The following is a 23711-nucleotide window of genomic DNA, read 5'->3' on the forward strand; positions in this document are numbered from 1 at the left end:
AGCAGGAGTCCAAGACTTCTGTGAAATGACGTAGTTCCAAGTCAAACTTGGAAAAAAAGTCCTTCAAGTTTAATTCAAGTCCCAAGACACCCTCCAATTCTTATGCGATGTTATTCCCATAAGCAGGTAAAACTCATTTAAAATGAATGCAAATCTGTCTGGTGGAACATCATTTCTTAAGAGTGTTCCTACCCACAACACTAGTTCACGACTGCTTCCTGTAGCAATCCAAAGACTGATTCTATTTCCACACAGTGTGCATTCTCAGGGGCTATCAGATGACGGGGGCTATTAGAAGAGTAACAGGTTCAGATGGTGTTCAATCCCCCAGAAATAGTCTGATTTCTACTACTTTCAAGAAAGCAGTTGTGAATATGAGAATGAAGTTATTACACACTATTATAGGGTTATTTGTGAATATACTCTTATTTATTTTAAAATTAAGACCCATCAACCATGAGTAACAATTCACTGCGATTCAGACTTAACTATACCAGAGCCTCATAACCGAAGAGTATAAATGTGACGGAGGGGCTGCTCATCTGAAAAATACCTGACCTAGTATAGATCAAAGAAGAAATATAATGGGACTTCTCTGGTGGTTCAGTGGTTAAGAAAGTGCCTTCCAGTGCCGGGGACTTGGGTTTGCTTCCAGGTCAGGGAACAGACCCCACACGCCAGGGACCTTAAGCCCACGTGGCACGGCTGTGGAAGCCTGTGTGCTCCAGGGCCTGTGAGCCACGTCAGGAGAAATGCCCACGTGCCACCCCGAAGAACCAGAGCAGTCAGAAACAATAGATAACTTTTAAAATAGAAATATTAGACCAACTGATCAGTTTAGACAGTTCATCCTTCAACAACACAGGTTTAAACGGCATGGGTCCACTTACAATGGATTTTTTTTCAGTGAACACATTCCATGGTACTATACAATCCCCGGTCGGTTGGGTTCTTAGACGTAGAACCGAGGATGCAAAAGGTCGATCATAAAGTTATACTGGGATTTTCAACTGCATACAGAGTGGACTCCCCCCTAATTCTGCATTATTCAAGAGTCCCTGTTGATGTTAAGCTTTTCTAATGATCACTTCCACAAGAATTAAAGCTAGCAAAAGCCCAAAATAATTTTAAATAGAACTTTACCTCTAGGTTAATATATTCAGTCAAACATCTTTTCATACACTGCTTCTATTCTCCATGTAAACACACTGAGAACTCCTGGAATGCAAACTTCAATAATGACATTTGACTTACTTTTAATTTTTATTAAAAATGAAAGAAGTTCAAAAGAACAATTATATGCAACTATACAATGTTTTATATCCCTTTATAAATCCAGCTTTCTTATCCCTATTAAAGCTTTATATTTAAAATGTCTACATGCTACGCACGGCACAGGCTGGAGACTATCAGACATTACCGTACATGTGACGTTAGCGGCTTTATTGCACAGCGACCCGCATAACACCGCGTATTTGTTCAGTTCAGCCTACGTCATAGATTGCCATTCATAGGTGGGAAAGGAACAAAGCTTCCTAAACACTGAAACTCTCCATGATATTTCCTTCTTGGGTCTGGGGGAAAAGGTACTAATTTAGTGTTACCAACCTGAATAACAGATTTCCATTAATATATGTATATAACAACAACGAAAAAGCCAGAGCTAAGAGTTTTGGTTAGTCAATTAAAATGTATGAAAAGAATTCCGAAATGATTAACGCTAAATATACTTAACGGTCTTAGTTTCTGAATACGCTAACTTTAAAAAAACTAACCAGTTTAAATAAAACCACCCAAGAAAGAGTATCTTTCAAAAATGAGGATAAAATTTAGATAAAATGTAATTCTTCAAAGAACTTTCGACTTTTAAGAAGGGTATACACAGTCATTATGATTTCAGTTATTATTTCTAAACAAATCTATACTTTTATTTCCTTATATAATAAATACCTATTACCAATGAGCCATAGAAAATGCCATACAACTGACCAGATAGTTACTTCACGTTTTATAACATATTTAATGACACTGAAAATATATTGTGAACTTTTCAAATATGTAAACATAAACCAGGACAATCTGATATGTAATATTTGTGTCCCAAAATGAAAATTACAAAACACAAAAAACAAAAGAATGGCATCATTATTGTCACTAGTATTTATGAAAAATAAATATTGATATAAGCTCAAATATGCTCACAGAGTAACTAAAAAAAAAAAAAAAATTGAAGAAAAAAGTTTCCCAAAAAATCATATGAAGTGAAAAGCTTCATGTGTTAGCCAAGGATTCTGTGTTTCCTGCAATAAATCATGTTTCTTACACATGCAAGTACAGGCATTACCAGCCAAGAAAACTCTAAGATGTCCTTACAGTTTGTGGTCTCAGAAGAAAACAAACAGTAGTATTCATTTTCTAGGCAATATATTCTTAAATACATAATTTTCCATTTAAATATACTACTATTTCTATGGCCTTTTTCGTTTTATCTATCTATACCTTTGTTTTCCTATTAAAAACAAATGCACAACACCATGCTTAGTACTACTTTCTATCCATAAGGCATTTAAAAAATATCTTCTGTGAGGACATAAACATGATACAAAAATGAAAACCAAACACAAAAGAAGAGTAATAAATACTTTGGGATCCCTTCCCCCCAGCCCAAAACAAGGAATGTCTAAGTATCAGCAACACAAGCTGATACAAATAAATTAGATTTCCTGTGCATAAAAAAGAAAAGTCCAGTTACCCATCTCAGTGTTAACTAGGAAAGAACGTCTCTCCCCGGCATTTGTGAAAGGCAGAAAGGCTGCTTAGGTTTTCTGTGTTTGAAGAAGAAACAGACACAAAAAATAAGTGTGGTGACACAACGCTCAGATGATATATAATTAGTTACGGAGGCTAACCCCGAGGCACTACTCTGCTCACAGTTTTCATACTAAATCACATCAGATGTGTGACTACATGTTCTCTTGGTACTCTAGGTACTTCGCTGTGATGGATTCTTCGAGCTGGATTCCTCCACTGCCCATCAGGGCAAACGCTGGATACATCGTATGCGAGCAGTCCACCTGGCGCTCATAGAGGCATTTCATGTGATCCATGTCATAGAAAGCCACTTTGCCTTTATCATAGTCGAGGAAAACTCCTATACTTGTTGGCATGGGAAGAACTCTATTTTCAGGTTCATTAGAAGAAGTAGGTGACTTGGGAATAAAGACTTTCTTCATACCTATAGTAACCAACGTAAAGGGCTGCGAAGAATCGACACAGGCGTCCTCACTGCCGCTGTCGTGCCCGCTGTCCTGCTCGTACCTAAAACACAGCACAGACAGAGCAGGATCTCACCTGCATCATCACCCGAAGGCCTGCAAGTCGCTTCAGAACATTTTCACCAGATGATATACATTGAGTTCAATTAAAATCAATTGTAACTGCTTTTACATCAAAACCTTTCTGCTAAACCATAATCAGTTAGAAACGTAAGGACTACAGTGTCACTTAGAATTACACCACAGACTCAGACCCAAATTCTGTCATAAAGTATCACCCATTTTTACCTATATATATATAAACAAACAGATGAGAAGTTAGAAATAATTAGTAATTTTGGCCTATCAAAAATAAAGCAGGGGAGGATGAAATGGAAGGGGCTTGACAAATATTGAATATTTATAGCATAAAATCATATATAAGAAAACAGAAACCAACACAGATCTCCTAATCCAAAAACTTTATCAGACTATGTAAAATAAATGGGCACTACAAAATAAAGCAGGAGAAAAAAGCATGTTTCATTCTGCTGCTAAGAACTGTTATTTCCTGGTTGGGATTTTCTACATGGCTCTATGATGCAAGCAAGCATCATGAAGAGTTTTAGTCTCCTTTGATTATAAAACAGTGAAACCTTAAAGAAAATTTTGATACAAAGTTCCTTCCACTTTTCCCCGTGCAGGGTGCTTCTTATGTTAGTACACTTGTGAGCACAGGACATCAACCATTTCCATCAGGTCTTTTCACTTCTAGTATTTCTCATGTTGTAAACTTTTTTAACATTGTTAATAATTTACCAAGTAGACACGCCACTGTGTTTAAGAAACTATTTCCGTATTGCAATTTTCACTATTGTTTCAATTTCTCATCTTAGGGCAACAAGTTTTTCCTGTCACTCAGATTGTTACTCTGGGATTTCTGTAGAGGTAAGTGATCAAAAACTGTCTGTCTGGACTAGTTCACACTACATCATGTAACACAACTAAACTGTACAGAACATTAAATAGTCACTCTCAAGTAACTGAAATTCTTTGCCATGGGAGCATGTTTACCGTGACCAAATTTTTAAAGTACTTATAGGACTGTTTAAAGAAACTGTATCCATTTAGCACCAATTGTGAAATATGGCATTTAGAGGCAAAGGGAATGGCAACCAACTCCAGTACTCTTGCCTGGAGAACCCCATGGAACAAAGAGGCTGGAGGGCTACAGTCCATGGGGTCGCAAAGAGTCGGACACGACTGAGCAACTAAAATAAATAAAAAACATTTATGCAATTTTATTTATAATTAAGAGAACTGATATGAAAGCCTTTGAATATTCTAAATTGCGAAGCTATACCATAATCAAGAGGTGTACCCAAAAAAGACTTGTTTCCTCACAGCATTAGAATTTAACTGCTAAAGCTCATTAGTCACTGTGATACAAGACGACGTGACATCTTTTCTTAGCCAGCCACATAAGCACAGCCAAAACCTCTGAATCTGAGAAAGGCATCCTCTACATACTAAATACTCTAAATGCAGGAAGTAAATCCAAGTCCACTTTCAGGCTTGCCGTGCTAAACCAGGATGTTTACATTTTACAGAATTAAAGAATTATCAAGCTCTAGAGCAATAAAAGACTCTACCTTGGACTAACTGCGTCCCGGGGAGACCGGAGCCATTCTTGCAGTTTGTCACTGGAAGCGACGCCCGCTTTCACCAGGTATGAGTACGGCTCCACACGGAAGGCCCAGAAATGCTTCCCTTTAGTAATCCCAACATCTCCGATAATGTAGTCTAAGCTGGTGTAATAACCCACTTGGATCCGCTCCGCAGCAAGCAGAAGGTTAAAGCCAGCTCTGCTCTCCACACGGTCTCTCTTCAAGTTCAGCAGGAGGTGTTCATTATTATAGCCGCATTTTTCATCAAAGAGGAAACTGAAAACTGCAAACAGAGCTTAAAATTAGCCTGCAAATTATTTATTAGCATTTCTACACTCTATGGTTAAATTTAACAGGCTTTCAAACAGAAATTACTAAAAAGAGATAGGAGGAAGAATATTATCCTACCCTATTCACAAACCAAAACCCCAACTCAGAAACGATTTCCAGCAAATTCTCTGTACCTGAAAATTTTCAGTAATTTCAAAGTGGAAGAAACATTTTCAATGTAGGAGAAATTTATGAATGTAGCTCCTTGGAATAGATACAGCAAACGTAAACACCTTATACTACTGAATCTGTTCTTTTTTTATCCCTAAAATAAGGGGTTGTATATTTTCAAAAATATCTGCATGTTTTCTTAAAATTTATTCCAAATTTTGTCTTTAAGTTAGTCACAGTCATGTCCGACTCTTTGCAATTCCATGGACTGCAGCCTTTCCTGCTCCTCTGTCTATGGAATTTTCCAGGCAAGAATACCAGAGTGGGTTGCCATTTCCTTCTTCAGGGGATCTTCCTGACCCGGGGATTAAACCCAGGTCTCCTGCATTGGAGGCAGATTCTTTCCCAACCAAGACACTAGGGAAGCCCAAATTTTACAAATACAGAAAATATTAGCAATTTTAATAAGGTCTTCTCCTTACCAATCAAGATAGCAGACACAAGAAAGTGTTTTGCTTTAAAAAAAAAAAAAAAAAGCATAAGCTTTGGGTTCAGAGACACCTGGGTTTGAATTCCTAGCTCAAACATTTAACTGGAGCTTAACCTAAACTTTAATTTCCTCAACTGCAGAATGGAGACAACACTACTCTCCTAAGCCTATCAACTTAAACCCATTAAGCCTAACATTCATTGGCGGCTAGCCCGGAAAGTGGAAACATCCCAAATGCCCGTCAACAGATGAACGCACAAAGAAAATGTGGTGTCAACTTCAAGTTGGCACTTGCCACTGGCACTTGCCGTCTATCTCTGCAAGGATTAAATCATGTGCTGCTGCAGCTGCCGGTTTTCAACACCCCTGAAATGAGTTCAGGGTGGAGAACAGAAATGAGGCCCTCGGTGCAGGGGGCGGGCGGGGAGGGCAGACTGGCAGGACTGCTCTATTTTCAGGAGCCTAGTTTATGAGCCCAGTTCTTGTTATCGCCTCCTATCTAAAAAAGCACTAAAATCCTTCATGGTGACGACTGCTCCTTGTAACTAGCAGAAACCTTCTGAAAAATAAAAAAATATGTGCTTGATTGCACGGATTCTCCCTTCACCAAAATCATACATGTGTTGACCTTCCCCTCTGCCTCTTTGGAGCAGTTTCTCAGAGCTGTCTGAGTGGCTGCTTTCCCAGACTGCAGTCCTCATTTTGCCCCCAATAACACTCTCACATTGGGCTTTTTTTTTTTTAAGTTGACAGTGGGATATACATGCAATGGAATACCATTCAACCTAAAAAAGTTAGGAAATTCTGATAGGTGCCACAACATGAAGGAAGCTTGAAAATAAAAGCCAGTCACAAAAGGATTATGCAAATCCATTCACACACGAGGTACTTAGAAGAGGCAGATTCGTAGAGGCAGAGGCAGAAGGAAGGGTGGATGGAGGGGTTACCATGTAATGGATGCAGTATTGATTTGGAAAAATGAAAAAGTTCCAGAGACTATAATGATGGGTGCACAGAATGTACTTAATGCCACTGATGCATCCAGTTAAAAATAGCTAAAATGGCAAATTTTAACATTCAGTCATGTCTGACTCTTTGCGACCCCATGGACTGTAGCCCGCCAGGCTCCTCTGTCCATGGGGCTTCTCCAGGCGAGGAAAGTGGAGTGGGCTGCCATGTTGCTAACAAGCTAAAACCATTTTCCGTGAATGAGATCTGACCAGTCTTCCCGGTTTGTCCTGGCATGACAACTCACGCTTGCTTTCAATCTCAAATGTCTCCCAGTTTGCAAAATAAATTTAGATGGTCAGCCTATTCATATGGCTTCTCCCAGAGAAAAGGAAGACAGCTTTTAATGTTCCCCCTCCTCCACCCCCCTCCACTTCGTCACTGAAAACAGCAGCTGCTTTCAGGTTTCTTTTTCCTTCCGCTTTCAGTCAGACTAGAAAATAAAGTAGAAACTGCATAAACCATAAAATATTTACTTAATACTTGTAAATGCACCCTAAAACTCTCTTATGGATATTATTAAAATTCAAGAAAAGTACTTTTAGCCAACCTTATGCATTTGGTTGTTGTTTTTTCTTAATTAGCTACAATATACATGAAAAAGAAAGAGTGAATAGCACACCCTGGACAAAACGGCAAGGAAGGGCAGAGTGCACAAAATATGGGTACATAAGCCACTAAAATGGGCAGGCGCGATGGGGTCTAAAAGCCAAGTGAAGAAACGTCTAAGGGCAAAATGATTTCCTGGTCACCAGGATGAGCGTAACTTTGCTTCTATACGTCCCTTCTCCGTGGAAACACTGTAGTGAACATCAACTAACCTGTAAGTCATTCTCATTCTATAAAAATGTACAGGCCTTGTTTAAGTAGTATCGGTGGTTACCAGGTTGGAAAGGAGAGGCAGTGCTGCGTAGAAGGAGCTCTCAGTGTGGGGGGAAGGGGAAGGAGGGCTATCCATGTGGCTTTAATATGTGCCTTCCATCCCCATGGGCTGGTAATCACTGGGTTAGAAAAGCCAGACAAGTCAGAATTAGGTTAACTAAAATTATACTTCATGTTATCATACCAATAAATTTCTAAAATATCTACCCAGATCCTATGCTAATAGAGATCTCTATAAACTGATCAAAAAATAGAATTATACTATATAAAACTTGTAAGGTAGCATTTACATTATTTTAATTCCAAATTAATAACCCTACACATTCAAATGTCATGTTATTCTGTATCTGTTATCAGTTAGAAGTCTAATCCTATTCTCAGCCTGCATGGTAAAATTCAAGTATTCATTCTATTTCTAAATCCTAGCTGGATATAGAATCTACTTTTCTAGAATCTTTTACAAATGAGAGGTGGCTTTAATGTAGGTCTGCACAGACACATCAGCAGGTTTATTTTTTATCATGGTCTCTTCCAACTGTACGCTTTTCTTATCCCCAGTATTCACACTACCTGGAGCTGGAGGAGTATGAAGAATCAGTTCTCTGCTGCAAGGACTGCAGATGGAACCCTTGTAGGCTCTTACTCTGAAAGCATAGTTACAATTACTCTCCAGATCGGAAATAACTTTACTTGTGCCAGACACTTCTATCTCATTCCAAGACAACATTTCTTCATCTCGATTAATCTTGCGATATTCAAGGACATAGCTATCAGCTTTATCCTTTTCTGGATGGTGCCAATTTATCAAAGCATTGTTATAAACTTTGCTCTGTTCCTCATTGATCTCTGGCACATCTACACCTGAAAGAATTATAAAACAGAAAACAATATTAAACTATTATTTCAGAACCTTTATTTTTTTCCTCAGTAAAAATGATTTATTGACAAAAACTAAAGGATTTCTCTGTTGTCCAAGAACTTTCTGTATTTATAATAAGGTGTATAAGTAAAAGAATAATTCCTACAAATACAACAACACAGATGGACTCCGAGGACAGGCTCAATGAAGCGAACAGGACACAGAAAGACCAATGCTCATGTCATGATCCCACTTATGTGAGGTATCTACAAGGGCCAAATTCATGAAATCAAAGACTGGAATGGTGGTTACCAGGAGCTGGGGGGCAGGGAGAAATGTGTGCTTATTAATAGACAGGCATAAAGTTTCAGTTAAGCAAGATGAATAAGCTCTAGAGATCTGCTGTACACCCTGTGACGATAGACAACAAAACCACATTCTGTATCAAAAATTTAAGAGGGTGGATCTCAGGATAAGTTTTGTTACAATAAAATTTTAAAAGAAAAGTAATAAATAAAATAGAGATTTTCAAAGTGTATATTTATGTTTAAAACTGAAAGGGGAAAGAAGAATGAAAAATAAGACAAAATTAGTAAAACAATTTTAGCTTTCCATATTAATTCTGCTGCTGCTGCTAAGTTGCTTCAGTCATATCCGACTCTATGCGACCCCATAGACAGCAGCCCACCAGGCTCCCCCATCCCTGGGATTCTCCAGGCAAGAACACTGGAGTGGGGTGCCATTTAATGTCATAAATCAAAATTTTTAACCATATACCTTTCAATGCCCATTTACTGAAATAACAACCCTGGATGTGAAATTTCTAATTTCTGTCCTCTTTTAAGTTATTTTAGTAACTTAGTTACTACCTTTAGTAAAAAATCTAAGTTTGGTTAGTATAATAATGTCAAAATGTTATATAATTTCCTTTCATATTATCTTTCTCAGAATTGCAAAGCAATTTAAAATGACTTTTTCTTGGCATTAACAAGATACACATTTTTGTAAGAAAATCAGAAACTACATAAAACACACACACAAATTAAATAATTCAAAGATTATCACTACAATAATTTTGTATAGCTCCTGCCAGTATTTTTCTCCCAGTGGTATCCCACTATAGCAACACTTAACTATTTTCAGAAACATGTTTCTAATTTTTCACTAAAAATACAATGATAAAAATTTCACAGCTAAATATTTGTGTGTATTCATCATCTTTTCCATAGAATAAATTCCAAACAGCTTAACTGCTTTGGTCATATGGTAAAAATAAGCTGTAAGGGTTACACATGCACACGCACACAGAAACAGACACACGTTTGTATCAAATCACAGAGAAACACGTGAAATGAACAGCAGAAGCTTCCTTTATCCTCCAGCTGCGTACAAGCAATGGACAGCGTAAGTGTGTCTGTGCATGTCTCTGTGCAGTCAAGGGATCTAACAAGTCATCCAAACTACATTTTAAAGTTAAAAAAAAAACAACCATCATGACTGGTATGCCTCACCCTATACCTCTGTTCTTTTCTTTTTTTTTAAACCACAGCTTACTAAAAAAATGTTATGCAGGGAACAGTGAGGAGAGCACCCAGCAGGCGGAAGACGGGTGACCACTTTACATCCTGACCCACAGGTTTTACTGGTTCTGCGTTATGCACTGGCATAGCCTGAGATTAGCCAACCTCAATCTCCTCTTTCGAAAGACAATTCCGGGACCCCCTGCCCCAGAGGAGGAAGGACCTTGTACTCCTAAGTAAACAAACAATAACATATATATAAAAAACAATTCAAGTATACATTTTGGAAAAAGAGAATAGATAAGAAAAGTATATAGTCAAAAGGAGATTCAGGCACTGACTGGAAGAGAAAGATGGTCATAGTAATAATCCTTCAGTATTTAACTTTTTAACAAGACATATTTCCTTTGACTAAATACAAATCTACACATCTGTATCTACACAATAATTAAGCTTATACTTTTCCAAGGGTTTCCCTTGTAGCTCAGCTGGTAAAGAATCCTCCTGCAATGCAGGCGATTGCTGGGTCAGGAAGGTCCCCTGGAGAAGGGATACCCACTCCAGTATTCTTGGGCTTCCCTGGTGGCTCAGATGGTAAAGAATCCGCCTGCAATGCGGGAGACCTGGGTTGGGAAGTCCCCTGGAGGACGGCATGGCAACCCACACCAGTATTCTTGCCTGGACAATCCCCTGGACAGAGGAGCCTGGCGGGCTACAGTCCACGGGGTTGCAGAGTCGGACACAGCTGAGCAACTAAGGACACACACAGATCCTTTTCCAAAGAGTGTAACTGTTCACCATGGAGAGAAGTCTGAAGGAGATGAACAAGACGAGAAGAAAAAGGAACGGACTACCCCCCTACTGGTGAGCAGCAGAACACAAACACAAGCAATCATTAGGGACTGAACCATGTGCCCTAAAATCCACATGGCAAGGTTCTGGCCCCTGGTACTAATACCTCAGAATGTGCCTTTATTTGGAGAGAGGGCTTTTAAACAAGTACCACAGTTAAAATCAGGTCAGTGAGGTGGACCTAGTACCAAATGACTAGTATGACTGGAGTCCTTCTAAGATGAAATCTGGATGCAGATGCGTACAGAGGGAAGACTGTGTGAGAACACAAGGAGAAGACGGCCACCTGCGCTTCAAGGAGAAACCGACCCTGCCAATAGCTTCATCTCAGCCCTCTAGGCTCCCGAATCAGAGAAAACACATTTCTGGTGTTTAAACCACCCAATCAGTGGTGTTTCGTGTCAGCAGCCCTAGCAAACTCATACAGCACTGTAAACGCTTAAACATCTTAGAGTCACCTTTAACCTGGATATACCATTTCCAGGCTTCTGCCCTAGGGAGACTCATACACAGGCACAGAGAAACACTGACTAAGATGTTTGATAGAGCTGTTTACAACAGATAAAAAACAGGAACAGACTGTCGCTCAGTAGGAAAGTTATTTATATAATGGAACAGTAAAGCTAAAATACAGTTGTAAACCAGAACTTCATATATTAACAAATATTTATCCTAAACTTAATTTTTCAAAAAAGCAATTTACCAAAAAAGACACATACAGTGTGATGCCCATTCACACAATGTTTAAAAACATACAAACCAATAGAACCTAGCTTTGGGGCATAAAAACATGGTTATAAAAACATAAATGGCATACAATTTTAGGATAGGAAGGTCTGGGCAACTGAGTTGCTGCTTTATAGTGTCAAGCTGAAGAGAATTTGTGTGTATTCTGCCAAGTCGAGTCCAACTAGTTGTAACCCCCAGAACTGTAGCTCGCCAGGCTCCTTTGTCCACGGGATTTCCCAGGCAAGGATACTGGAGTAGGTTGCCATTTCCTTCTCCAGGAGATCTTCCCGACCCAGAGATCCAACCTGCATCTCCTATACTGGCAGGCGGATTCTTTAGCGCTGAGCCACCAGGAAAGCCCATGTGTCATCTACACAGTATGATTTCCAACCAAAAAAGCGAAGATATAAGGATATTAAAACTTACCACTTGAGAAAAAAGATAATTCTCCAAGAAGTTCTGTTTGTTTAGATGTGTTAACAACATAGTCTTCAAAAGAAGTTTGAGCCGCAGGTCTAAAGCTCTTCAAAGACTCTGTAGCTTTCTGTATTCTATAGACAGATATAAAATGTTTTATATAAAAATGATTCTTTAAAAAGGCAAATCAGACTAAACATCTGCAATGAGATTAACTAAAGAAAACTTCACTCAGCACTCGGTTAAGAGTGAAGCAAGAGGTCCTGCACACGGCACAGCATTCCGAAGCCATCAGAGCTACAGCGGAAACTCGGAGCAGTGTTTAATGATGCGGCTAGAGAGATTGTCAGTTCAAATCAAAATACCTGACGTGGAGCTGCTTTGCCGTCTGGACAAAGCAAGACTGATCCGTCTCCTTCAGCACTTCCTGAGCGTACCCCACGAGCCCATTGTTCTCCAGCAGCCCCTGGTACTCTTCCATTTGAGTCTGAAATTTGTCTAATCTTAGTTTCTTAGAAGCATCAATTGCCTTCAAAACAGATGATTTCCTGTCTTCTAGGATTTCAAAGAGCTTTTCAAAATGTATAATTGCATCTTCTTTAGCCCGCTCTCCATTACACTATTGTAAAAGAAGCAAAGCATTAGCTTATCTGCTAAATCCAAATGCCTTTTCATAAGGAGTCAAAATTCAGCACAACAAACCCAAATCCTGGAAGGAAGAAGATTTTGTCTGACACCTTGAAGCTGTCAGAACAATAACTTGACATCAAATACACTTAATGAGGGATGATGAGCAACTTTTAGACACAGTTTGTGATTTTATAATAACTGTATTTCCTTAAGCTTTCAATCTCCAAAGTTCAGCAATAAACAATGTATTCAATGAAATAAAAAGCAACGTTCAATCTGTATATGAAGGAACATAGGCAGAAATTATCTGATTTAACTAAGGACACAGGAAAAAAAAAATCTGCAGTTATTTATTCATTTCTAATTCAAGAAATTTTATTCTTTCTACCATATTCCAATTTTTTAAAAAGGTAACCCACAGATATAAAACTGAAAAAAATTACATTACTAAGATATAAAATTGTAACTTTTCTCTTCAAATTAGTATTAGTGATATATTGGGTTGCCCAACAAGTTCATTTGGGTTTTTCTGTAACATCTTATGCAAAAATCCAAATGAACTTTTCAGACAACCCAGTAACTATAAATAAATTGTAATTTAATTAATACTGATTTAATAACATGTTATGCAAATTAACTTCTTTATTCTTATTTTTCTGTTCTGAAAACTAGGGATAAGAGAGACCATGTAGGCTTTTCTGAAGATTGAGAAAGATTATTCATTAATACATAAATGCATACCTCAATGTCACATATTTTCACCATATACACAGCTGTTCCACTACTTTGCCATAAAATGATCCTCTCTATAAGATGCTTATTGAACATTTTGGATGTCCACAAAATCAGAGATTGACTTGACTTTGGAAATAAGACTGCAAAGCACTTACAAGCACTCATAATACACTCATAACAGCAGCCAACAGTACAGTCTTCGAGAACATTCTTAAAAGCTGACAATATATGGCACAAGTGCACTGTACATTTTTCAGTGGCTTCTGGCCAACATTTATAATGAAAGGAAAGTTTTTCCAGATTTCCTTCTCTTGTTTTCTAACCCCAACAGCCAATCTTTTAAAGGGGGGATGGGAAGAGAGAAAGAAAGTGATGACATTCTGGTAGTTTTTCAGTGACATAGCACATTAAATTCAGAAATATCATTATACACAGGTAAAGAGGAGGCTGTTTCCAGCAAAGTATAATTATAGATAGAAGACAGTGTCGCAATCTTCACCGAGAACAGAGACAAATTTTCTAGTACAGAAGACTCTTACTGATAACCCTACAAATACAGCTTAGGTCAAAGGTACAAAAAATGTTAAATGATGTCTCCAGGATCTCAAGGAGTCAGTGCCTACACGAATACTTAATGCCTGAATTCCTCAGTTTTCAAGCTACTGAATGACAAACTCAAAAATAAGCACTGGATTTCCTTATCTCAGAAGTAAAGGCAGACTTCCCTGGCGGTACAATAGATAAGAGTCCTCCTGGCAATGCAGGGGACGCGGTTTGATCCCTGGTCTAGGAAGAGTCCATATGCCGTGGGGGCACTAAGCGCATGCACCACAAGTACTGAAGCCTGCACGCCCTCGAGCCTGTGCTCCACAACGAGAGGAGCCGCTGCGATGAGAGGCCCCTGCACTGCGCCCAAGAGGAGCCCCCGCTCGCCGCAGCACGACAAAGTCTGCACAGCAGTGGAGACCCAGCACAGCCAAAAATACATTTTAAAGAATAAAGGCAGATGACTGAGAAAACTATGAGGACAAACTTAAAATGACGACAGATACAATCTCTGGGTGGTATGTGCCACCTGCCTGGGTGATAATGTGCCACGTGTTAGGGATTAAACTGTGAAGAGTTTGTCAGTCAGACACAAATATGAAAAACAAAACCCTACCTTTTAAATTACACATAAAACCAACTTACTTAGGATGGTGAAAGCAATCAACAAAATATTAAAAACTAAAGCAATACTGGTAATGTGCTAATTCACCCAATTTTTCAATAATTTAACCCACTTTTAGAAAGTATTTGTTTTAAGATGTAAGTCTCATGCTAGTCAGAATATTTTTATATTTAATTAAAACTTTTAAAGGGATCAAGAGTAAATGACCTTCAATTTATTTCAAATAAAGAAAAGAAAACAGGGATCAAAGTCAGTGAAGAATATTTATAATTTTAAAATAACCTAATTCTATCCTCTTTTGCTATATTTTTAAAATGCTATCAATTTTTCCAATTTTTTACTGAAATATAATATGCAAACAGAAGAATGTACACGTAAGTGTAAGATCACAGAGTCTTTGTGAACACACCCATGTGACCAGCATTCAGATTAAGTAATACTACCAGTATCCCAGAAGCTACCCCATGTAGCCTTTCCGGACACTGGCCCTCCGCCTCTTCAGCAGCTCCTCTCCTGAGCAGCACAGCCTAGTTTCGCCTCTTAGCCTCACACAGCGAGTCCTCCTTTGTGTCTTGCATCTTCCCTTCATATTAGTGCAGGATTTATCTACATCGTTGCCCACAGTTGTAGATATTCATTCATCATTGCTATTTACATTCCACTATTGATGGGCTTTTGAGTGCTTTCCATTTTGTGGCTATTACAAATAACACAGCTACAAAAACCTTTTTCTTATTTTTTTTTTTGCAGCTATGAACATTCTAATACATGTCTTTTGGTGAACATATGACAGGTATATATTTAAGAATATCTGGGAAATTTAAATAAACCTAGTCCTATTAACATACATCTTTCAAATGCAATTTGTTAGTTTTGTAAAAAAAAAAAATAGATAATTTTGAAAGCTATTATTTTCCTTATGTTGCTACTTTTGAGACATGTCTCAAAAAAAAAAAAAAAAGATAGGTCTCAAAAGTAGCAACATAAGGAAAATAATGTTTTCATCTGTGTTTCAGTATCATTTAATCACTACCTCTATCAGCACTGATCACACAGCATTCCATTCCTTACCTTTGTTTTCCTAGTCCCAGAAAAGCAAGGGTGGAAATCTAATACAACTCTACTCCCAGCTCATAATATACCTTAAGGATTTTATGAATGAATAAATGAATGTCTAGATGAATGAATTAAAAATATGCAAACCTCACCTCTGAAATATAAAAGAAAAGAAAAATATCACTTACCTCTGTTTCTTTCATCAACAAGTTTAGCTCAGAAATTTGACTCTTCACCTGGCTCTCCTTGCCAATAAGGTAATCAATATCCTTTGAAAGCTTCTCCTGTTAGAACATATCAGAAACACAAATAAGTAGAAAGAGAAGTGGAACAAAGGGCTTGCAGAATTTTCTTAACACAGCATCCTCCTCTCTCAACTCTAATGATTACTGTTATTAACCCCGGGTAAACAGTCACTGGCTTTAAGCACACAGGCCCAAAGATACGAGCAATCAGAAGTAGGTTACCTAAAAACACACCAACAAAAAGAGCAGGGTAAAGCACTCAAAAATTCCGAGTCTACAAACTACGTTTTGTTGTCTCCCATCATTACTCCCAGAATGATGCCTCACAAAGCTTCAAAGTAAATAGAAGAGTAGCAATCCAAATAGTGTTTTCTTCCATTAGATTTTACAACACACTCATGAACACTGACGCAGCACACACACAACAGAAAAAAAACAAAGAGCCTTTCAAAATAATCTGCATGGTCCACCCAGCCTAGATGGTCATTCAACAGCCATACCACATGCAGTGACGAAAACACAGACGTGTAATAGGTAACTTGCAGAGCTTACTGCATAGCTTGTTTATGAAGCAGTCATTCGGCACTGGCACAGTTTACCACAGAGACAGTCACAGGTTTCAATGAGATTACTAGCACAGTCCACAGAACACAGTATGCCCAAAATGGATTGTAAAACCAACAACCATACCCTGAAGTAAGACAGGCTAAAAAATTACGACAGACAACGTATTCTGAGTCTAAGCAAGACTAAGAAAATCCAGAAAACACCTCGCAAGCTGTAGCCCTGACAGAAGATCTGGGCATTCCTGGTCACAACTGGTGACCAAGGGTTGAAAAGGGTTATTAAGAAGCAGGGCAGAGAATTAAAGCTTTAGGAATGAATCTCCTTCCTATATCATCTTTTTTTTTTTCCCCTACTTAGACCATGTTACAGGGTAAGAGAAAGTGTACACAAATCAAAGTAACAGGTCTCTCTGGCAGGACCCACCTTTACAACTCTTTGGGACACCCAGGATCAGACCCAGTGAGTTTCCCTCACGACTCAATAGAGGGACAGAGGAAAGGCCTGTTAGGTGGAGGAATAAGATTTCTGAGGAATCAGGGCAGGACGGGACCAAGAAGGAAACTGCAGGATGTTAAGGATCAGAAGAGACATTAAAATCTTGTGTCTTAATACAGCATTTTACAGACGAAGAAACCAAAGCGGAACACAAACATGACACAGTAAGAGGCTGAACTGGAAACTTCCTCATGCACACTAACCACGCTGCCACAGGCAGAGGCCCTGCCTCCGCACCAGGCCGTGAGGAAGACGCCAGTTCCTCCAGGACCCCACCCCTGTCTGGCCCAGGTTAGGACCAAACCCACTGAGTGTGAGTGCTGGCACTCTTTTTAGCTACAGCAGCAAAGAAAGGAATTTGGACAATTAAACTGAATTGGACTTAGTTCTAAGTCAACAGATGATGTTAGCAGGGCTAAACAGGCTAGAGGAGGAGAGAGGACAGAATTCAGAAACACGGTCCAAGGTCTGAGCGGTTCCAGTGAGCTGTGGTGCTGAGAGCAAGTCCACATCCCACAGCAGCCTTTACCTGAGACAGCTCCAGTCTTCCGAGTCCCCTTAAACCTGGGCAGTCTGTGTTAAGACGAGATCTGTTTTAACCAAGAATCAGTGGCCCGTTTATTCATAAGCCTCCAAAAAGTATATGCAGCAGACACAGATACTAGACACTCTACCTGGGAAGCTCATCTCATCTGGGGAGCAGGTTTAAACCCCTTGGTTCTACTAAGACCCCAGCTCTCCAGGAATGATGAGAAGCTAAATTCTCAAGGAACCCAAAGCTGCTCAAAGCTAGCTTGGTTCTCAGATGTTGGTAAGTACCAATCTCCTGAGAGCCCATGAGAACACAGACGCCCAAGCTCTTTGAAGGAGGTCAGCACTGGCCTCTGTAACTTTACCAAGTGTCCCAGGAGACTCTAAGGCCCATCAGAGTGTGTAATCACCCCCTGCAACACTCCAGTGAGCAAAACTGAAATATCATAAACCTGTCACCTAGATCATGAAGCCCTCTGACATAAAACCTAAAACCAAGTAAGAAGGATGATCTTGGGAGATCTTCTTGTTATTTTTAGCCAACCCAAATTATTTTATCCTTACTAAAAAGTGAATAAACTGAAAACTCCATAGGGAGTCTATTTTTTCTAAAGTCTGAAACATAAATGAGAGAAATTAACAACAGAATACAAAGGCTAATTTAGGTGTATATTATTGCCAAAGATTAATTCCAGGTAACAGAAAAAAAATTTTTTTGGACAACTTGTGTAATATTCAACCAGTAAGAAACAAACAAAAAAGAAGCCAAAGTTAAAATTAGCAAACAGTGGTATATTGCCAGTGTGAGGCACAAGAGAAAAACTAAGACAGGATTTACTCCCTCACTTGAAACAACTAACAGAACAAATGGAACAGCTCTCAAGACACTGGACATCAAGAAACAAAAAGCAGTGACCTTGAGGGATGGGAAACAAGATGAGCCTATGGTGAAAGCGTTAGTCGCTCAGTCATGTCCGAGACTTTACGACCCCATGGACTGTAGCCCACCAGGCTCCTCTGTCCATAGGATTCTCCAGGCAAGAACACTGGAGTGGGTTGCCATTTCCTTCTCCAGGGGATCTTCCTGACCCAGGGATGGAACCTGGGTCTCCTGCACAGCAAGAGGATTCTTTACCATCAGAGCCACAAGGGAATATGGTGGCCCCGGCTTATTTTCTGGAGAAGACTTCCCAGACCTGATGCAGAGAGTTCAAACTAAGCTCAGGATCTCCTGTGAGAAGAGGAAATGGAGCTGAGAGTCTGGGAAAGCCAGAGTTTATAGACTGTGACACCTAAGAACAGATAGCCACAAAAAAAAAAGAACTCCAGAGATTTACCAAGGGCCTCTCTTCTTTATTCACAAGAGCTTTGGTCAATTCGTGTGTGTAAGGAAATTGCCACAGGCTGGGGAAAATAACACCCACAAGAATTGAAACGAACAATTTCAGAGCTCACACAAGTTGAGAATAGTGCCTATTCCCCACCAGTCAGACTAAAAAAGAAAACATTAAAACCCTCAAAATTCACAGGGCATTGGGAAGAGTAAACAAACAACTTTAATAGTCAGATAAAATTAGTCCCAGACCGAAATGCTGTTCTGTCCTGCCTAAGAAAGCTTAACACTAAGACCCAAAAGGAGCAAACTGCTCCCAAGTAAATTAATCATACACTAGAAGAAAACCCCCAAAGAACTGTAGGAATACAAAAATATCCAGGGCTCAACAAGGTAAGCTTTGCAATACCTGGCAGCCAATCAAAAGTTGCCAGGCTTGCAAGGCAGGAGGGGAATCCAACTCAAAATGATGAGGAAAATCAGTCAAAATTGACCTACAAATGACAGAGGTTGACAGAATTAGGTAAACAAAGGTGGACAATAAACAAAACCTGTAACCCACGTGTTCAAGAGGTCAGGCTGAGCATGACAGACCCACAAAACACGAAACATGAAACTGTAGGTAGATATGCCAAAAACACATACATATATTGTTAAAGGAGACAACAATTTAAATGGGTGGTAGATTTCTAAATGAATGAATTCCTTTTAAAAAAGGAAAAAAGAATGAAACAAAAAAAATTTTTTTTAAGTATTAAGAGGGCCATGTATAATGTTAACAGACAGCAAGTAACTCAGGTTTAGCTAGTATCCACAGAATAGACAAAAAAAGTTTATACTTATTCTACTGGCAAGCAACAAGAATCAAGCGTTTTCAAAAAGCTACTAACCACACTCAAGGTCATGGCGCTGGGCTCACACAGGGATGGATCATAAGGAAGAGTCCTTTGTCCCTCTCAGCACTCAGACTTTAGAACTAGCACATTACAAGGACGAAGAGCTGCCTGGTCACATATACTAACAACCTAATATTAGCAGATCATTAAGCAATGCTTCAGACTGTTAACTCATTTCAGCAAAACAGATCACACAATCTGCCATGATTTTATACAGAAAAAAAAGTTAAGGGTCTAAAGTTATAAAGAATCAAAATTTAGTTCTAAAACAAGCTCTACCTTTAAGGTTTTGTAGGCACTGCTCATGGTGGTTACGCGGTGATTGGAATGATTCCCACCCAACTTACAGAGATGACACACTGGCCTCCTGCATAGTTCACAGTACATGTTTATCCTCTCTGTTTCATGCTCTGGGCACATCAAAATCTATTGAACAAAGGATAAAAGTGGGATTAAGGGTCCTCATAGATTACATACACTCAAAAGATGTCAAGTAATTGGATAAAGTACCAAAACACAAGGATTTGCATTATAAAATCACTAACTAAAGCCATCTAAAGTAATAAAAGAAATAAAAAAGTAAAAAGAAATAAAAGCATTTGGCCCATTGTATGAAAATTGTCTACATTAGAATTATTGTTTTTTAATTTAAGGGTTCAAATGGTCAAGTAATTATGTAAACGTTATTTCCCCTAAACTTAGTGCTAAGGAGTTGAAAATTTCTTTCCTATCAGACTTAAGTAAAACGCTTAAACAAGCTAGAAAGGTCCTCTGACCACAATGACTAGGCAATTATTCATGATTATGATCAATGTTTATAAAGTATTAAAACAAACAACCATGAGAACCTATTGCTTCATTATCCTCACAAGAAATCTGTCACTAAGGAACTTGGAACACTTCATCATACAAGGTTCCAAATGCTTGGTTTTACATATTGTTTACCCACACAATGAACAAATTTAGGACTGTGCTTTCCTGATTTTCGTTTCTACCTTTTTATTTATTCCATAAACTATCATCATAGTTAAACTGAATTTTATATAATATAGCTGTTTTCATTTGGAAGAAAAGGATTGTTTTAATCAAAAAGCTGTTAATTATTCCACAAGATAATATTTTAAGCAGCTACAACTGGTCTGATAGCTTAGAAATTTTTTTTTTAATTCTAATACAAAAAGTCCTAATACTAATATGTAGCTCCAGGAAAAATAATGGAAAAGATTTCAAATTTTTAGGCACATCCAGGTTCCTACATTCTCAAAGCCATTACAATTAGAATATAAAACTTCGCTTCATGCAAAGAATGCAAGAACTCAAAATTACAAGTAAATATTCTATAGGATAAGAGACACCTTTTTAGAATTTTACTACAGTGAATAACACTTGGAGGGAAAAAACTTCTCCTCAATATAACTTCTTCACATTTCATTCTCTTATCAATCTTACATTTGTAAACAGAACAAGACTATAATTTATACTCAAAAATGGTCAACTTTATGAAATTAACTCCTAAAAACTAAAGCCCAACATACTTAATAATTATAGGTTCCTTCATGATAGAATAGTACTAATCAATTTAATTAATATTTTAAAAGACACATCAAACACTAGGTTGAAGTCATAAATTTTTAAAAATCTATGACCTTAAGCATTTAAGCTGAGCTAAGGAATATAATAGCGAATTTTAAAGTATTTAATAAGTCTATTGCTGCTGCCGCTGCTAAGTCACTTCAGTCGTGTCCGACTCTGCGTGACCCCATAGACGGCCTCCTACCAGGCTCCCCCATCCCTGGGATTCTCCAGGCAAGAACACTGGAGTGGGTTGCCATTTCCTTCTCCAATGCATGAAAGTGAAAGTGAAAGTGAAGTCACTCAGTCGTGCCGACTCTTCACGACCCCATGGACTGCAGCCCACCAGGCTCCTCCGTCCATGGGATTTTCCAGGCAAGAGTACTGGAGTGGGGTGCCATTGCCTTCTCCGAAGTCTATTGCTACACTGGCACAGTTTGAGAAAGAAGTCATTCCAAAAAGCACAGGCGCAGGCTGCTCTTGTTTTAATCCACCACACCTACCCCATTTAATAAGAAATGAGAAGTATTCAGCTCACAGTTTCAAGACAACTTTGAAGACTGTTTTTTTTTTCCATTTTTCTATGGAAATGTCTTATGCTTAGTGTCTTACGTTTAACAACATAAATAGAATTCATATTCACACAAGTTACTAGGTTTAGGGGAATGAGAACAGCAATCAAAAGAATCAATTACATGTTTTAAATCTATATAAAATCAGAAAGCAGTATTAAGTGAAGATGTCAAAAACACATTCTGCTTTTGAATCACATAGTAGGGCAAACCACAATGCATAGAATCCTTTTTCAAAAAACAGAGTAATGTTTATTTATTTACCTGGAAGAATAATAAAATAAATCACAATGTATCCTTTATCTAGCTTCAATAAATATCCATTCAGAGACAACTATAACCTCATTCATCAAGTTCCTTTGTACATTATTACAGAAACTACCCAAATACTTAAAAATGCAAATTCCACTTCAGATACTATATAACCATTATATCATAAGCTTCAAACTATTCGGCTGTAATTACTCTTATTTATTCATGGTACAATTTAGGTAACTAAAAATGTCAGGATATTGCCCAACCACACCTTTTAGACAATGACAGGCTTGTCATATTAAAGGACAAAAGCTTTTTAACTTTAACTATCTCAGTCTTAAGAGTATAGAGAGTATATCTGACAGAACTTTTCCTCTATTTCTCAGTAATCATTACAAATACTCAGGTATTGTACATCATTGTGTTTTAATAAGAGTGAACCATACTACTGCCTTCTAAGCTCTGGGGACGTTTAGCAACACACTAATTCTTGCCTGGAAAATCCCATGGACGGAGGAGCCTGGTAGGCTGCAGTCCATGGGGTCACTAAGAGTCGGACACAACTGAGCGACTTCACTTTCACTTTTCACTTTCATGCATTGGGGAAGGAGATGGCAACCCACTCCAGCATTCTTGCCTGGAGAATCCCAGGGACGGGGGAGCCTGGTGGGCTGCCGTTTATGGGGTCGAACAGAGTCGGACACAACTGAAGCGACTTAGCAGCAGCAGCAGCAACTCCAACTATAAGGCCTTAATTTCTCCTGTCAGCTTTTAAAATTATTTTCCTTCTGTCAGGTTCTGGACTTGGTATAATTCATCTCATCATATTAAGTTTAATACACTAACTTCATAGAAACGTCACTCACCTTGGGTCTAAAGTTCGTGGTTGGACCCACATACTCATGCTGCGCTTTTACAGTGCCCCACGGATGGTAAATTTTGAAGCATTCGTTGCAGTAGCTTGCGCTGCAGTCCATGCAGCTCTTTGTGGATTCCTGAGGTGGTGGCTTACAAAGGTCACACATAATGGCTGTGGCCGCCCTGGCTGCCTGCCGATATCTTTCAACAATAGTTTCCAAAGTGAAATTTCGAAAAAGACCATTGATACCCCGCTCTCCAAGATCCACATCATGCTCACAGCCAGGACAAGGAAAAGTGGTTGTCCTAGGGGTCAGTGAATTGCGCTTCCAGCCTGTGTAATTAATAAGTTCTTGTTTAGTTACATAGGTAGGAAAATGAATAGAATGAAAAAAAAAAGGAGTCATGTTTTGCAAAGGTATGTATCTACATATATATTCCAAGAACGTAATACTCAAAGTGGCTGCATATGAATCAGTTCGTGTACTGAAAATTCTTTTTTTTTTAAATGGTTTTTCCTTGGTATACAAAAGCCCAAGCTACTAAGTTACCAAATCAAAGATGAAAGAAATTATTCTAGAGTAAATCCCATATAAATCCCATATTAAATCAGGTATGTGGACGAAGCATACAATACTACACAGGGTCAAGATTTTTTGAAAGTAAACAATTATAT

General features: G+C 38.6%; 1 protein-coding gene across 2 annotated transcripts in view; it reads right to left on the reverse strand.

The window, feature by feature from the left end:
• Positions 1 to 1240: 1240 nt before the first annotated feature.
• TRIM36 (tripartite motif containing 36) overlaps positions 1241 to 23711 on the reverse strand; it is a 43155-nt gene continuing 20684 nt past the window's right edge. The window contains exons 3-10 of one of the 2 annotated variants that reach the window (NM_001206726.2): positions 23044 to 23369; positions 20058 to 20204; positions 15900 to 15995; positions 12485 to 12738; positions 12129 to 12253; positions 8313 to 8603; positions 4907 to 5204; positions 1241 to 3318 (exon numbers count right to left, since the gene is read on the reverse strand). In NM_001206726.2, the coding sequence (NP_001193655.1) occupies positions 2964 to 3318; positions 4907 to 5204; positions 8313 to 8603; positions 12129 to 12253; positions 12485 to 12738; positions 15900 to 15995; positions 20058 to 20204; positions 23044 to 23369 (1892 nt within the window). In that variant the 3' untranslated portion in view covers positions 1241 to 2963. The remainder of the gene's footprint in view (positions 3319 to 4906; positions 5205 to 8312; positions 8604 to 12128; positions 12254 to 12484; positions 12739 to 15899; positions 15996 to 20057; positions 20205 to 23043; positions 23370 to 23711) is intronic. The other variant, XM_024997722.2, reaches the window with a different exon arrangement.

This window comes from Bos taurus, chromosome 10 (genome assembly GCF_002263795.3).
Source record: "Bos taurus isolate L1 Dominette 01449 registration number 42190680 breed Hereford chromosome 10, ARS-UCD2.0, whole genome shotgun sequence".
Classification (NCBI taxonomy): domain Eukaryota; kingdom Metazoa; phylum Chordata; class Mammalia; order Artiodactyla; family Bovidae; genus Bos; species Bos taurus.